At 40.5% G+C, this 17,138-nt stretch overlaps 1 protein-coding gene across 1 annotated transcript in view; it reads left to right on the top strand.

Moving 5' to 3' along the window:
• Positions 1-714: 714 nt before the first annotated feature.
• The window catches only part of C1H12orf42 (chromosome 1 C12orf42 homolog), a 253,372-nt gene continuing 236,948 nt past the window's right edge, over positions 715-17,138 (top strand). The window contains exon 1 of the mRNA XM_048831554.2: positions 715-1,067. Coding sequence (XP_048687511.2) covers positions 828-1,067 — 240 coding nt within the window. The 5' untranslated portion in view covers positions 715-827. The remainder of the gene's footprint in view (positions 1,068-17,138) is intronic.

Below are 17,138 nucleotides of genomic sequence, written 5' to 3'. Positions count from 1 at the left end.
TATTCTCTCTTTCAATAAAATGGTCTGTAACGTCCAAGGCACAATCCTAGAAAGGCTTATGTATGTGCTTAACTTTAGGCATGTTGAGTAGTCACATTGAAGTCAATGGGACTGGTCTCATTAATGGTAAGCATAAGCTTCACAGGATCGCGGCCAAAGGCTTTGAGTACCCTGTTGGACAAGTACATAATTACTGCTGCTATATTTGCTTACACAGTCAAATCCACCACTTACCAAAGTGATTTGAGATAACTTGAGTTGTATTGCTAAAAAGAAAATTTGTTCTAGGGCTGATTACCTTCCCTATGAAAAGGCTTGAAATTTGATTTGGTTTTAAATGAAAGCTTGGATTCTGTAGAAATCATCAAAAATAGTGGTAAGACCATAAAGTCACAAGAACTGTAAATTTTCACTGTCACTTCTGATCAATGCCATTACATTTTCTGTCTTTAAGTGTTAACCATGAACAGTAGTATAAACTTGATTTTTCTTACACTGAACAATTTTAATCTCTTTTTCTAAAAATTGTGATACTTAATTTAGGTTTTTTTTATGTTGCTTAGCCTTAAGGTAACTAGCTTGGATGTATTTGACTACCCTCCTATACTTTTTCAGGCCTCAAGAGTTTACATTCCTCCTTTAGTTTATCATTTACAGGATGAGCTCATACCCTTGTGAAAATACTTCTAAAAACTCTCTTGGCTACCATAGGCACTGTGTGTAGATCATTTTCAGGCTATCATTTTTCCCCCATTGCACTCTCCCTCTTCTCTTCAGATTTTGAACTTTCTGTCTTGAACCAAAGTGGAGAAGGATAAAATGCAAATATGAAGCACTTTGAAGTGAAGGCAAAGACACCTGTTCTTCTTTGTCAAACAAACCAGACCAGTTACTCTGCCACAAAAGGTGTAAATGACTTCACATGCAACAGAAGGCAAAGGACACTTTATTTTCATGACAGCAGGAAAAATTTTAAATTGACCAGCTCTCCATCATGGCAGCCTTGCCTATCTTCCCAGGAAAATGTTTTCAAGAAATTTATGTTAAAAAACTCTGCTATGTGTAAGGTGAGTGTGAGGTCCAATATTTCATTAACTTACTATTTCATAAGGCTTCTAATGGATTCAAGACAAAGGCCAAAACTTTGTAAGGTTCTTGAAAATAGTGTTGAAACAAATCAAATGCTAATTATGAACACACATGAAAGCTGCTTTTGATAGCCTTTATCTTGAATTTTAGTGAAATGTAAAAGCACTGACTGGACTTTTTGTTAAGTATTTTTTCCTCACTTAAGTGAACTGTGGTTGTTCTCATGCTTAATTTTTTGAAGCTGTAATGTTTGTAAAAACAAAACAAAAATTACATACAGGTACCCTTTTGCATTTTTGTTATTAATTTAATTATGCTATTATGAAGATGATTTTAGTTGTTTGCCTTTTCTAAACAGGGCTCTGAGTTTGTCCCAATGTACAGAATTACTGCATTGTTGAGACACTGCTGCTCAATTCAATATTAAATCCTACAGAGAAAATAAGAGCCTTGACATTTAAGACACTCCCACCCCCAAGTAACCTAACTTTTAATTGAGACAAAGTTGGAAACCTGGAATTTGTTTTTATTTTTGCAGAGTTTGATAAATGAGTAGCCCTCCACACTAGTTAAAATTTAAAACAGTATGTTTTGCTGTGAGGTTTCAGACTAAGTTTATTTGCTGCCTAGGTAACAAATCCAGATGTGGCACTTGTCTGTGTATTTTACTGAATTATGTGGAACAAGATGAGGATAAACACAGCAGACTATAGTTAGCTAAAGTGTACAATCTGGTATCCCAGCACGTTACCAGGGAAAATAAATATTGTGCTCCTTCAAGTAACTTGGATTTGGCTGGAAGGAAAACCAGAAGCTTGGCATTTAGATATCACCAAGACACACTGTATGATTGCCCTTATCTTTCGTTGACCTAAGGTTGTTTTACTTTAGAAAGTAATTGCTTTGTGTATTGACTAAAGCATCATGACTGCAACTAGTTTCAGCAAGAGAGAAAATTTAAAGCACAGGGAAGAAAAGGCTTGTTTGGGGTTGAAGAAAATTAACAGTAGTTTTTTCCCCCCTTGTTATCCTTTGATATCTTTCATCTCAAGATCTGTTTTCTAATTTATTTTCAGTCACTTTCAAGTTTATACTGTTGTACTGTATAGCTGTAGTTACTAGAAGTGATGCAGTTGTTGAGATTGGCATTTTCAAAGGCTTTGTGTCAACTATTATAGTGTAACTACGTTTTGGGGGAGCAGCTACATTTCCTGATGGATAAATCTGACAGGCAAAAGTGTCGATACGGCACTGCTAAGTGGATGATTTAGAAAAGATGTCTTCCCTGCTGTAAATAATCTAACTATTGCTGGTCTGTGGGATTTAATACTGTGATGAACTGAGATAAAATACTGTAGTTATTTAAAAAAAGAAAAGGAGTACTTGTGGCACCTTAGAGACTAACCAATTTATTTGAGCATGAGCTTTCGTGAGCTACAGCTCACTTCATTGGATGCATACTGTAGAAACTGCAGAAGACATTATATACACAGAGACCATGAAACAATACCTCCTCCCACCCCACTCTCCTGCTGGTAATAGCTTATCTAAAGTGATCATCAAGTTGGGCCAACTTTAGATGATCACTTTAGATGATGATCACTTTAGATAAGCTATTACCAGCAGAAGAGTGGGGTGGGAGGAGGTATTGTTTCATGGTCTCTGTGTATATAATGTCTTCTGCAGTTTCCACAGTATGCATCCGATGAAGTGAGCTGTAGCTCACGAAAGCTCATGCTCAAATAAATTGGTTAGTCTCTAAGGTGCCACAAGTACTCCTTTTCTTTTTGCAAATACAGACTAACACGGCTGTTACTCTGAAACCTGTAGTTAATTAAAAAAATTCAAATATTTCCTACATTTAATAATATATATATATTTTAAAGTATATAGTCTGATGTGTCATTTGAGGGGTGTGATGCAAACAAAACTCCCACTGATTTTAATAGGAGCTTTGCCATAATAAAGACTGAAAACAAAATACTGCCTTCATTCCTCCACCCTAGTTCCCCCCAGACCCAAGTAAACTGCTCTCCTCCAGGCTAGTGACTTGGCACAGCTGCTCCAACGTCTTTATTACAACTCATGGGCTGTAGTAGTAGGTAGAGCTTCCCTGTACCCACTCTGGAGATCTACTGATTGTTCCCTTACAGTGCCCTTAAATTCCCTCTCTGAGTTGCCGCTGCCCCTTCACAGGTTGTTTTAATCCCCCTCCCATCTCACCTCCATAATGGAACTGAAGTAGTTCCATTGTATGTAGGGTCTTCCCCACTTGTGAAGGTGGGCAGGCAGGATTTGGCCCTGTATGGAGTATGAGTTTGGGCTTGAAAGAGATAATAGGTGCTACCCTAGCCTCACGGAAGTCAATGGGACCAGGATGTCATCTAATTATTAACTGCATTGATAGTGGAGAGTGTTATCCTATACAGGAGGAACTCTACATTTCCACCACCTGAAGATTTGTGTTGGTGAGTTTGAGAAGTCCAGTGGAAGGCATCTCACACTGAGGGGATGAAATAGGGAAATAGTCAAGGGGATGAAGCACGATAGCTGACAAATGAAGTAGGGAGAAATAGTTTTAAAAACTCATGGTAACTATTATGCAAATATCTTAATTAAGGAAAGGAAGAGTTGTTTCCTCATGAAGATAACATGCATGTCTAAAGTTGTCTTAATATAAAGCACTTAAAGGAAGCTTAGAGGATAACCAGATCCGTTTTTAGCTTCAGGTTACTAAAAAGAGAGACTGGATTTTTGATGCAATAGAGTTAATGTGGATGGCGAATGCTTTTTATTCATTATTAGGACATCAATGTAAGAATAGCTGCTCAGAAATCATGCAGCTTTATTAATAAGTGCAATTTTACAACTTTGGGATAAATTCTGCTCCCCTTACTCATTTGTGTATAGGGTGACCAGACATCCTGGTATTACAGGTTTTATCTTATGTAGGCAACTATCCCCCTCCCCCGAAAAAAAACTGTTCCAATTTTTCACACTTGCTATCTGGTCACCCTACTTGTGTAGCCCAACTGCCAACAATGGGAATTTTCTCTGAGTAATGATATTGCCAGGGTTCTTTTAGAATACCTTGCAGTTATATTTACTGTACCGACTGGTTTTTTTTTATATTTTTGATATGCGCACGCAAATATTGTCATAACAGCTCCGCTATAAATGATCAAAGAAATACTGACAATACGTTCTTTGCACAGCCCTAATTTATAAATCTGATTATCTTTAATTTTAGAGAGACCTATTTTATCTAAGATAAATTGCATATGTGAGAAGTTCCAGAAGGTAATACAAAATTTTAAGAAGTGCACATCTGTCTAGTTTTGACAACAATGAATCTTAAGTAGATTTGCATGTTATTTATGTGTATCAAAGTGATGCTCCTATTGTAGATCAAGAGTCATAGTGAGCTGCACTTGTGTCCTATCTTACCCCTTGTGGTGTTGTAAATCTAACTTCTGCCCATCCTATTGTTAAAAGAAAAGCAGCCATATTGTGCTGATTGCTATTAAATTAAAGCAGAAAGGGAGAGAAACAAACGTGGAAGCCCATCTTACCAGCAGGGATGCCACTACCTTTTATTTTGCCTTTTAGAGGTCACAAAGTCAATGCAGGCATCTGACCTCTGATAACCTCTTCAGTGTGACAGCGTGCAGTTTCTTTCGGAAGAACTTAATTAAATACAACTGAATTTCCCTGCTAATGTTTGTTGCTGAAAAGGTTCTTCTTTGATTGCTTGGTGTTTGCTGGTGAGGGGAAAACAAAGATGCTCCTTTTGTTCCCAGAAGAAAAGTTAGCATATGTTAGTTCAGTATTTGTGATTTCCTTTAGATGTATTGGTTCCTCCCTAACATTCCACAGGGTTCTCTCATAATGTAGAAGTATCAAAACTATGGAGTAGAACTATGCTCAAACAATTTAAAACAGATTTTTATAAATTTCAAATTAGGCTAATCATACTTTTTTGGAGGTAATTTGGTATAGTCTAAATGAAACTGTGTTACGTGATCTTGGTTATGCATAGATTTGTGACCGGCAGTAACTTTGATGTTGACCATCCAATAACATTTTTTATTATTTATTGAACAAGAATAATTGAAAATAGACATGATTTATTTAATTTTCCTATGCCATGCAAATTTATTTTCTACGCAGGAGAAAATATTAAATTCCTTGTTATGGTACACTGTATTTATATGGATTGTTGATTAATTTTAAACACCTGGAGATAGATTATCTCTTTCAGGTCTTGAGTTTGCTTATGCTTGACTTTGTCTAAATCTAAATATTTGATTCCTGACAAAGGCTGTTATTGATTCTCAGAAACAAAACATTTTTGATCCAGACTGAAGAGTGCGATTAGTTTTGAAGGAGCTAAGTTCTGCCCAGCTTGTTTATTGGATGTTTTCGAAATAGTAAACCTTATTGAAAGGTCTCCTGATTTGAAGTGTGTGTGTGTGTGTATGTGTGTGTGTGTGTGTGTTTAAGGGAGAGAAAATTTAAACCACATATATACTTCACTAAGGTATACCCCTATGTCCAAGGCATCATGGGTAGGTTCTTTCCCACCCCTGAAATGTCTGGGTGAGGATTTGAACCAGCCAGATCACTGGCACCGGCACCTACCCACTTGGGGTGGGTCAGAAGTCTTACATAGGGTGTGAACTTGTGATTGAGGGGCAACCTGCATCTGTTTCTGGATGCTGCTGTGGATGACGAGGCTCTAAGGTTGCAGGAATGCACCTTGCTGGCAAGTGTTACTCTGCCATGCTTGTAAGCCAGTGGTGGGCAACCTGCGGGCTGCACACGGCCCATCAGGATAATCTGTTGGCGGGCCACTAGACCGTTTGTTTACATTTGCACGGCTGCCTGCAGTTTCCTGGCCAATGAGAGCTGCAGGAAGCAGGTTGCCCACCACTGTTGTAAACTCTACAACACCAGTGGTAGCAGAAAGACTGACTCAGGTGAGAGTCCTTCCCCACTTAGGGCAGAGGAAGAACTATGCCACCCAGCCCATAGGCACTGGAACCAATGGTCAAAGTAGATCAAAATAGGAGGAGGGAGTCACTTCGGTGTCTATATATGGTTAAGCGTGTTGATGTCATGTGGTGAAATGACACTGCATCATCATGTGTGATGGGGCATGACATGGAGACTAAGGAATAAATAGATTCCTTTCAGATACATGTCCCCAAGCAGGCCTGTAGCCACTCAAGCAAAAGTTTCATCATCTTTGCTATTAATGATTCACTCACCTCTGATCATTAACATAAACATAGATCCTGATCCTGCAAACAAAAACGCTGGGGCAGACACCTGAACCTGTACAGAATTCCAGTGTAGTTAATAGCTCTCTGTCCAGGGGCAGGATTGGGGCCACAGGGAGCGGAAATAAAGTGGTCAAAAACTGATTGGAAAGATCATGTTCCCAACTCATTAGAGGGAATGCACCCTGATAATGGTAAAACAAGCTTCAACATTCATTCATCTCTTGCATCCAATTTGCTAGGTGGTTTCATTTATTAGTGTACATTCAAGTATATGAACACTTGTTGGTCTTTCTTAAAGAAACAAAAACATTAACCCTCTAGTACACCACCTGTTTGCACTTTATTGTTAACTGTGAGGGTTTTTTATTAGCTAAGTTGTTTTGCTTTTTGTTAACTTTGTTCTTTATTAACATGTAGGCTGCAGTCCTATTTCTTTTTGCTAGACATGGACTGTTTGCCATTAATATCTTACTTAGGCTGTCTCTCTCTTATAAGGTATTTTAAAAGATCTAAAGCTTTTCTATTCCTTTATATCTATGTACATTTAGTTTGTGGCTCTACCTTTGCGGCTTTCCAAATGTACTTGATTTAGCTTTCAATATGTAATTACTGCCAAACACGTTCATTGCTTTATAAGTGTCCAAAACTCCCTTGTTTCATTTGCATTCATTTATCAACCTTCATTATACAGCCACGTAAACACAAATGATTGTTAATGAATTCCTAATGTCAGATTAATTAGAAAATCAGGTTAATGGCTAGCAATGAATATCTGAGCTACTTGGTACTTTCCAGTGTGTTTTTTCTTGTTAATTACAATACCCTTTTATTTATAAAGAAATCTTACGTGTCTTTTAATCTGACTAAAACATTTTGAGATCAAACCTTTGTGAACACCCTATAACTGCTTCCCTGCTGCACGGCAGGTGCTTTGACTTTAAAAGGAGCGCTAGATACGAATTAATAAACAAATCTAAATTTGTGGCAGCCAATTTGTTATTAGTGTATGTTTAACATAGTAAGGGGGCTCCTCATAATTGGTTTCATACATTTAAAGCTATTTTATTTTAGTAAGAGCCCCAGGAAGCACTACATGTTGCTTCTGAACAATCATTAGAAATTTGGAGAAGAGGAGATTATTTTCTTTGATAGGCTTCTGCCTATCCTGCTGGTACATATGGGAGTTTCAGATATGTAGGACAACAGTTCCCTTTGTGGGAGTATGGCAACATAAACATTAAAAACTATATATACTGTCACTTTCACTGCTGAGGGAGAAGGAGCAGGAGACACTAAAGGAAAATGAAGTAATTAGTTGTAGGTTACCGAATGTGTATGTACCAATAATATTTTCTATTTCTATATATAGTTTATAAATAAATGAGTGTGTGTGCGCGTCTATACACACCATGGTGTAGATCTTCAGCTGGTGTAAATTGTCACAGGTCTGTCAATGAAGCTGTGACAATTTATATCAGCAGAGCATCTGCCCTTATGAATTTACAAAGCAACTTTTGGGGAAAAAATGAGTCACTGTTTTAATATCTGCATAACCCCAGATGCTGTGGTGTGTATATAGCATTGAAAGCTGGCATTTATTGACACTTCCTAGCAGGAAGCCGAGTCTGATGTCATTTGAGACACAAGAAATGCAGTTCTGCTTTGAAGGCATGGGAAAGGCATTAGGCTTTCAACGTTGTGTTCTGTGGGAAGGACCAGTCTGAGACTAGACATAAAACTGAGGTCTTGACCATGTTTGGTCATGTAAAGACCCCAATATACTTATCACAATAATAGGTAAAAGAATTTGCCTTGGTATCCTGATCAAATTACATTCTGCCTACCCAAATTCCCTTGCTTCTGCCGCAGGATAATGCGTCTTAGCTTCCTGTCTAACACGATAGTGTAGTTATGTTAGTGATATTTTCATGGTTGCTGCATTCCACCGCAAAGGTGGCTGCATTTTCCTGATGGGTGAAGTAATTCTTATGTGTGTAATATTATGTATTGTTTTTCAAATTTTGTATTTTAACTTACTGAAGCTTGGTAGGCATAATTTACATGACTACTTTCCAAGCATACATCATACATACATGTGCATGTTGTGACAAAATTCCTCCTCTACCTTGGTGGGTCTTGTGCTTATTGGCGGATTTGCTCACTTTGGAGCTTCATGGCAGCCCTCAGTTTGGCTGTTTTTCTGAACCCACAGTCCAGGTCGACTTCTCCTGTGTCTGACTAGGAGTTGGGAGGTTTGGGGGGAACCCGGGCCTGCCCTTTTCTCTGGGTTCCAGCCCAGGGCCCTGTGGAATGCAGCTGTCTAGAGTGCCTCCTGGAACAGCTGTGCGACAGCTACAACTCCCTGGGCTACTTCCCCATGGCCTCCTCCCAACACCCTTCTTTATTCTCACCATAGGACCTTCCTCCTGGTGTCTGATAATGCTTGTACTCCTCAGTTCTCCAACAGTCCACGTTCTCACTCTCAGCTCCTAGTGCTTCTTGCTCCCAGCTCCTCAGACATGCACCACAAACTGAAGTGAGCTCCTTTTTAAACCCAGGTGCCCTGATTAGCCTGTCTTAATTGATTCTAACAGCTTCTTGATTGGCTGCAGGTGTTCTAATCAGTCTGTCTGTCTTAATTGTCTCCAGAAGGTTCCTGATTGTTCAAAAACCTTCCCTGTTACCTTACCCAGGGAAAAGGGACCTACTTAATCTGGGGCTAATATATCTGCCTTCTATTACTCTCCTGTAGCCATCTGGCCCGACCCTGTCACAATGTGTAAGCCTTGTATATCAAAGTTGTATACACTTGGACTGAGATGGAGGTGGAAATAGGAGTCAGATTTGTCAAAAGTCTCTGGATAAGGATAAAAGGGGTAAAAACCAAGGGTGATATCATGGTAGGGGTCTACTACAGACCATCTAACCAAGAAGAAGAGGTGGATGAGGCTTTTTTTAAACAACTAACAAAATCATCCAAAGCACCGGACTTGGTGGTGATGGGGGACTTCAACTACCCAGACATCTGTTGGGAAAGTAATACGGCAAGGCACAGATTCTCCAGCAAGTGCTTGGAATGCACTGGAGACCATTTTTTATTTCAGAAGGTGGAGAAAGCTACTAGGGGAGCAGCTGTTCTAGACTTGATTTTGACAACTAGGGAGGAATTGGTTGAGAATTTGAAAGTGGAAGGCAGCTCAGGTGAAAGCGATCCTGAAAAGATAGAGTTCCTGATTCTAACAAACAGTAGGAGGGGAAAAAAGCGCAATAAAAATAAGGGATTTCAAGAAGTCAGACTATTTAGCAAACTCAGGGAGTTGGTAGGTAAAATCCCGTGCAAAGCATGTCTGTGGGGAAAAACGCTTTGAGTCAGTTGGCAGTTTTTGAAAGAGACATTATTCAGGACACGAGCAAACTATCCCACTGCACAGGAAAAATAGGAGGTATGGCAAGAGACTGCGCTGGCTTAACTAGGAGATCTTCAATGATCTGAAACACACACACACAAAAGAGTCCTACAAAAAGTGGAAACTAGGTCAAGTTGCAAAGGATGAAAATAAACAAATAACACAAGTATGTAGGGACAAAATTAGAAAGCCCAAGGCACAAAACGAGATTAAACTAGCTAGGGACATAAAGGGTAACAAGAAAACATCCTAAAAATACAGAATAAGACTAAGCACAAGGTAAGCCCATTTCTCAATGGGAGGGGGGCTGGGGAGACAATAACAGAAAATGTGGAAATGGGAGAAGTGCTAAGAGAATTTTTTGTTTCAGTTTTCACCAAAAAAGGTTAGTAGCGATTGGACGTCTAACATAGTGGAAGCCAGTGAAAATGAGGTAGGATCTGAGGCTGGGAAAGAATAAAATTACTGACACAAGTTAGATGTCTTCAAGTCAGCAGGGCCTGATGAAATACATCCTAAAATACTCAAGGAGCTGACAGAGGTGATATCTGAGCCATTAGCGATTATCTTTGAAAACTTATGGTAGACGGGAAAGATTCCAGAGGACTGGAAAATGGCACTATATTTTCCCATCTATAAAATAGGAATAAGGACAACCCAGGGAATTACAGACTAGTCAGCTTAACTTCAGTACTTTGGAAGATAATAGAGCAAATAATCTAACAATCAATTTGCAAACACCTAGAAGATAATAAGGTGCTAAGTTACAGTCAGCATGGATTTGTCAAAAACATATCATGTCAAACCGAGCTAATAGTTTTCTTTGACAGGGTAACAAGCCTTGTGGATGGGGGGAAGCAGTCGATGTGGTATATCTTGACTTTAGTAAGGCTTTTGATACTGTCCTCCATGACCTTTTTATAAACAACTAGCGAAATACAACCTAGATGGAGCTACTATACAGTGGGTGCATAATTGGTTGGAAAACCATTCTCAGAGAGTAGTTACCAGTGGTTCACAGTCAAGCTGGAAGGGCATAGCGAGTGGGGTGTTACAGGGATTGGTCCTGGGTTCTGTTCAGTATCTTCATAAATGATTTAGGTAATGACATAGAGAGTATACTTTTAAAGTTTGCGGACAATACCAAGCTGGGAGGGGTTGCGGGTGTTTTAGAGGATAGGATTAAAATTAAAAATTATCTGGACAAACTGGAGAAATGGTCTGAAGTAAATGGGATGAAATTCAATAAGGACAAATGCAAAGTACTCCACTTAGGAAAGAACAATCAGTTGCACACATACAAAATGGGAAATGACTGCCTAGGAAGGAGTACTGTGGAAAGGGATCTGGGGGTCATAGTGGATCACAGGCTAAATATGAGTCAACAGTGTAACACTGTTCCAAAAAAAAAAAAAAAAAAGCAAACATCATTCTGGGATGTATTAGCAGCAGTGTTATAAGCAAGATACGAGAAGTAATTCTTCTGCTTTACTCCATGCTGATAAAGCCTCAGCTGGAGAATTGTGTCCAGTTCTGGATGCCACATTTCAAGAAGGATGTGGAAAATTGGAGAAAGTCCAGATAAAAGCAACAAAAATGATTAACGGTCTAGCAGTGCTGTTGCTAGCCCACTGGGGGCCGTACACAGGAATATTTTGCCCCCCCCAACACATTCTAATAATTAATAGGGGGCCCCATTGAGCTGCTTGGGGCCCTAAGCAATTGCTTAGTTTGCTTATCCCTACTGCCAGCTCTGAGGTCTAGAAAATGAACTCTAAGGAAAGATTGAAAAAATTGGGTTTGTTTAATCTGGTGAGGAGAACAGTGAGGGGGTACATAACAGTTTTTAAGTACATAAAAGGCTGTTACAAGGAGGAAGATGAAAAATTTTTCTTCTTAATCTCTGAGAATAGGACAAGAAGTAATGGGCTTAAATTGCAACAAAGAAGATTTAGGCTGGTCATTGGAAAAAGCTTCCTAACTGTCAGAGTAAGTTAAGCACGGGGACAAATTGCTTAGGGACTAAGTTCCCTATAAGCTGCACGGCCTCACAGCAGGCTATCAAGGGCCGCACAGGCAGGGAGAGACACCGCTCCCCTGGCCCCGGCCCCAGAGCTGCCTCAGCGGGGAGAGGCGCTCTCCCCTGGCCCTGGGCTCTTGCAGTGATAGAGGGCTGAGGGGAAGTCCTCTCTCCCCGCCATAGCCATGGGGCAGCTGTACCCGAAACCCCTCATCCCTGGCCCCACTCCAGATCCCTTACCCCCAGCTCCCCGCACCCAATCCTCTGCTCCAGCCCTGAACCTCCTCCCCACTCCGAACCCCTCAGCCCCATCTCTGCCACACATCACCTCCATATTGGTGCACCTAACAAAATTCATTCCGCACATGGATGTAAAAAAATAGAGGGAACACGGCCAGGGAGGTTTGTGGAATCTCCATCATTGAAGGTTTTAAAGAACAGTTGGACAAACACCTGTCGGGCATGGTCTAGTTATTACGTAGTCCTGCCCTGATTGCAGGGGACTGGACTAGATGACCTCTCAAGATCCCTTCCCATCCTACACTTCTATGATTGCATGTGTGTATATATATGTATATAGTGTGACTATATATCACACATGCAAATATATGTATGCACAAGAGTTTGGAAACTGAAATATAAATTATGTATCCATATAAAGAGTTTTGACATTTAAGGTATTACGTTGATCAGTAAAAGATATCTGGCACTTTTTTTCAGATATAAATCATATTTCAGGCCAAATGTTCAAATGGCCTCCCTCACTGACATTCAAAAATCAAGGCTTGGGGTAACATTTTTAAAAGCAGCTAATTGACTTGGGAACTTAAAGGTGTGAAAGTCAATGGGACGTGGGTTTCTATGTGTCTAAGGGTATGTCTACACTACGAAATTAGGTCGAATTTATAGAAGTCAGTTTTTTAGAAATCGGTTTTATATATTTGAGTGTGTGTGTCCCCACAGAAAATGCTCTAAGTGCATTAACTCGGCAGAGTGCTTCCACAGTACCGAGGCTAGAGTCGACTTCTGGAGTGTTGCACTGTGGGTAGCTGTCCCACAGTTCCCGCAGTCTCTGCTGCCCATTGGAATTCTGGGTTGAGATCCCAATGCCTGATGGGGCTAAAACATTGTCGCGGGTGGTTCTGGGTACATATCGTCAGGCCCCCGTTCCCTCCCTCCCTCCGTGAAAGCAAGGGCAGACAATCGTTTCGTGCCTTTTTTCCTGAGTTACCTGTGCAGATGCCATACCATGGCAAGCATGGAGCCTGCTCAGCTCACTGTCACCATATGTCTCCTGGGTGCTGGCAGACGCGGTACTGCATTGCTACACAGCAGCAGCAACCCATTGCCTTGTGGCAGCAGACGGTGCAATAGGACTGGTAGCCGTCATCGTCATGTCTGAGGTGCTCCTGGTCGCCTCTGTGAGGTCGATCAGGAGCGCCTGGGCAGACATGGGTGCAGGGACTAAATTTGGAGTGACTTGATCAGGTCATTCTCTTTAGTCCTGCAGTCAGTCCTATTGAACCATCTTATGGTGAGCAGGCAGGTGATACAGATTGCTAGCTGTCCTATTGCATCATCTTCTGCCAGGCAGGCAAGAGATGAGGATGGCTAGCAGTCCTATTGTACCATCTTCTGCTGAGCAGCCATGAGATGTGGATGGCATGCAGTCCTTCTGCACCGTCTGCTGCCAGCCAAAGATGTAAAAGATAGATGGAGTGGATCAAAACAAGAAATAGACCAGATTTGTTTTGTACTCATTTGCTTCCCCTCCCTCCCCTGTCTAGGGGACTCATTCCTCTAGGTCACACTGCAGTCACTCACAGAGAAGGTGCAGCGAGGTAAATCTAGCCATGTCAGAGGCCAGGCTAACCTCCTTGTTCCAATAAGAACAATAACTTAGGTGCACCATTTCTTATTGGAACCCTCTGTGAAGTCCTGCCTGAAATACTCCTTGATGTAAAGCCACCCCCTTTGTTGATTTTAACTCCCTGTAAGCCAACCCTGTAAGCCGTGTCGTCAGTCACCCCTCCCTGCGTCAGAGCAATGGCAAACAATCATGCCTCTGAGTTGAGAGTGCTGTCCAGAAAAGTCACAATGGAGCACTCTAGGATAGCTCCCGGAGGCCAATACCGTCGAATTGTGTCCACAGTACCCCAAATTCGACCCGGCAAGGCCGATTTAAGCGCTAATCCATTTGTCGGGGTGGAGTAAGGAAATCGATTTTAAGAGCCCTTTAAGTCGAACTAAAGGGCTTCATCGTGTGGACGGGTGCAGGTTTACATTGATTTAACGCTGCTAAATTCGACCTAAAGTCCTAGTGTAGACCAGGGCTTACGCCATGTCTACAATAGAAGCTTATAGGGGCACAGCGGTACTGATACAGCTGTTCCGCTATAAGAGCACTCGTGTAGTTGCATTGTGCTGATGGGAGAAAGCTCTCCCATCGACATAATAAAACCAGCCCAACAAGCGGTGGTAGCTATGTTGGTGGGAGAGCATCTCCCGCTGACATAGTGCTGTGCACATGAGCGCCTATGCTATCAAACCGTATGTCACACAGGTCTGTGTTTTTTTCAAAGTTTTGCCGACATAAGTGCTAGTGTAGACATGGTCTTATTCACGTCTGAAAATCTGACTTGGGCTTCTGTGTCACTTAAATGCTTTTGAAAATGTTTCTCTTGGTCACACAACATTTGTATTTGACATGCAAATGGTTTTACCTGCAAATTTGGAAGGCTTTGTTATGTGTGCTCTTTGAAAATGTGGCTCTTATTATTTGTTCAAATTACTAATTTTTCCTGGATGGAGACTGCCCCTGCAGTTTACACAAGTTCTTTAAAAGTAAGCAACCTTGCATAGTATCTTTTGCCTTTTGAAGTACATGTGAGCCTCTTTCATCCAAAATGACCTTGCAGTTTAGAAAATTACAGCTAGGCTATAAGGATATTTCATATTTTCTCTTTTGTAAATAACTGGCTTGTCTTAGTTCACTGAGCTTAGCTTCTTCCATAGTCACATCAAAGCCTAGAAATCCTACTGGAGCTTGAGCTGAAACTGCTGTTCTTCCTAGGTTCAGGAAAGAGCACATCCATCAATGGATACATTGACAATCATGCATTTCGTCAGCACACTTGTGATTAGAGTTGCATGAATTTTTTTTGGTCAAATAGTAAATTTGCTGAAAAATGAAGCTTCAGGGCAACCAACACTATTCCCAAATTTGGGCTGAATTTGGCAAATAGTTTTGGCTGAATAAAAAAGGGAAAACATTGAAAAAGGCAAAATAGTTCTTTTTGCATTTTCAAAAGGAAGTGTTTTGACTTCCTTCTGAAACAGTGTTTTGTTTAGAAATTTAGTGAGATTTTTAAAAACATTTTTTAAAGGGTAACCCCCCCCACATATAACAAGATGATATTTTTGTTTTGTTTCACCAAGATAAATAAAATTGCAGTCTCAATTTGAAACAAACTGATTTTTTTCCCCATTTTTCAGCCACTGAACTGCAAAATCCAATAATTCACTCAGATCGACTTGTGATACCTCACTGTGTCACCTTATTGGATCTTGGAGTGGCTTCAGATGCACATTGAACTAATGAGTGACAACTGTTTGCCTTAAGACAATGCTACAGATGCCAAAGCAGTTCGGTTATTATATGGTGTGCCACACCATCACAAGTGGCTGAAAAGTCCAATTCTCAAGCAACAGTCCTTGCCACAGGTAATGCAGGCAAAAAAGCATGGAGCCAGAAAATGAAGCTGGTGCATTCCTAGCGCTTGAGGCCTGCTGTGCTTTCCCCTTCAGTCTCTTTGCTTTCCTGTCTCACAACCACCTCTCTTGCCTCTTTTACTCCCTGGTGCAGCACTGCCTTCCAGTGTAGCATGTTGCTAGCTGCATCTTCCTAGTTTGTGATGTGGATGTTGAAAGTTTTCAAGTCATTGAATCTGAGGCTCGGTTGGCTCTGGGGCCTTGGAGCATCCACAAGTTCTCCATGCAGGAGATCATTTGAATTACAAAGGTGGTAAACATGGTCCCTGTGGGACTACATACAGAATGGTCCTGGAGGTAACTCAGTAATTATTCATCATTGCTAATTAAAATGTAGAGGCCCAGTTTTACCCTAATTACAAATGGTAAACTGTTTGGAAAAGGAATATTGTGAGTTTCTGCTCTGACTGCCATTGTTTACTTGAACGGGTAGACTATTTAAAAAAAAAAGTTGAAAAATTTAGTTGCCTGATTATAACGTTCTCATCAAATAAATTGTGAGATGAAATAGTACTGCCAGGAATATTGGTAGAAGTTATTCAAGTCCAAAGTAGCAAAATTTGTTTAATACTTAGTGAAAAGTATTCAACTACCTTTACTCTTTACAAAGGGCATAACTGTTTCTAGTTAATGCTGCCCAGTACAGTTTGGTAAAAAGAAAAGGAGTACTTGTGGCACCTTAGAGACTAACAAATTTATTTGAGCAAATTTGTTAGTCTCTAAGGTGCCACAAGTACTCCTTTTCTTTTTGCAGATACAGACTAACACGGCTGCAACTCTGAAACCTACAGTTTGGTAGTAATCAAGATCACATACTCAGGATTAGGGCCCCAATTCAGCAAAACACTTAGGTATACATTTAAGTCCATCCCTATTCAACTAGCCCTTGATCTCCAGCAAAACACTTAAGCAAATGCTTAATTTTAAGCACGTGAATAGCCAGAATGACTTCAATGACACTGTTGATGTGCTTAACGTTAATGGTTTGCTGGATTGGAGCCAGAATGATTAGCACTTTGCAGGACGGAATCTCAAAGCACTTAAGCATGTGCCTGAAGTTAAGCACATACTTAAGTGCTGTGCTGAATAGGGATTGACTGCTGAAAGGGGGCACAAGACAGATTGTTGTAATATCTTTTATGCTGGAAGCTTTATCTGGTTGTAGAAAGTACAGAGGCTGGGTCCCAGAGCCTAGAATGGAGAGGGAAATTTCTCCAGTTAGTATCAGAATGCTACTTTGACAAAGCATAAGAACGATATTTGGACAAGGACTCAGATATTGAATTTTATTTATTTCCTATTGCTTTGGTCACGTTAAGAAGGTCAACCAGGATATGCTGGAGAAAATATGTCTTTCTTCACATCCTGCTCAGAGAAGAGAGACCCTAGGCAAGAGGGTCATGTCTAGCCAAATGGTTTAATTTGTAATAAGATATCAGTTAAGCATTTCCAGAAGCTGTTTGCTAGTGAGTCACAACTACACAGTCCAGAAACTTCCTAAAGAAAATGGGCTGGAGAAAAATAGAGAGGAGAGAGTAAAACAACCCCATACAAGCAAATAATTAA

The sequence above is a fragment of the Caretta caretta genome, chromosome 1 (assembly GCF_965140235.1).
Source record: "Caretta caretta isolate rCarCar2 chromosome 1, rCarCar1.hap1, whole genome shotgun sequence".
NCBI classification, from domain to species: Eukaryota; Metazoa; Chordata; order Testudines; family Cheloniidae; genus Caretta; species Caretta caretta.
The sequence above is the reverse complement of the archived record's forward strand: the minus strand, read 5'-3'. Positions and strand labels throughout refer to the sequence as shown.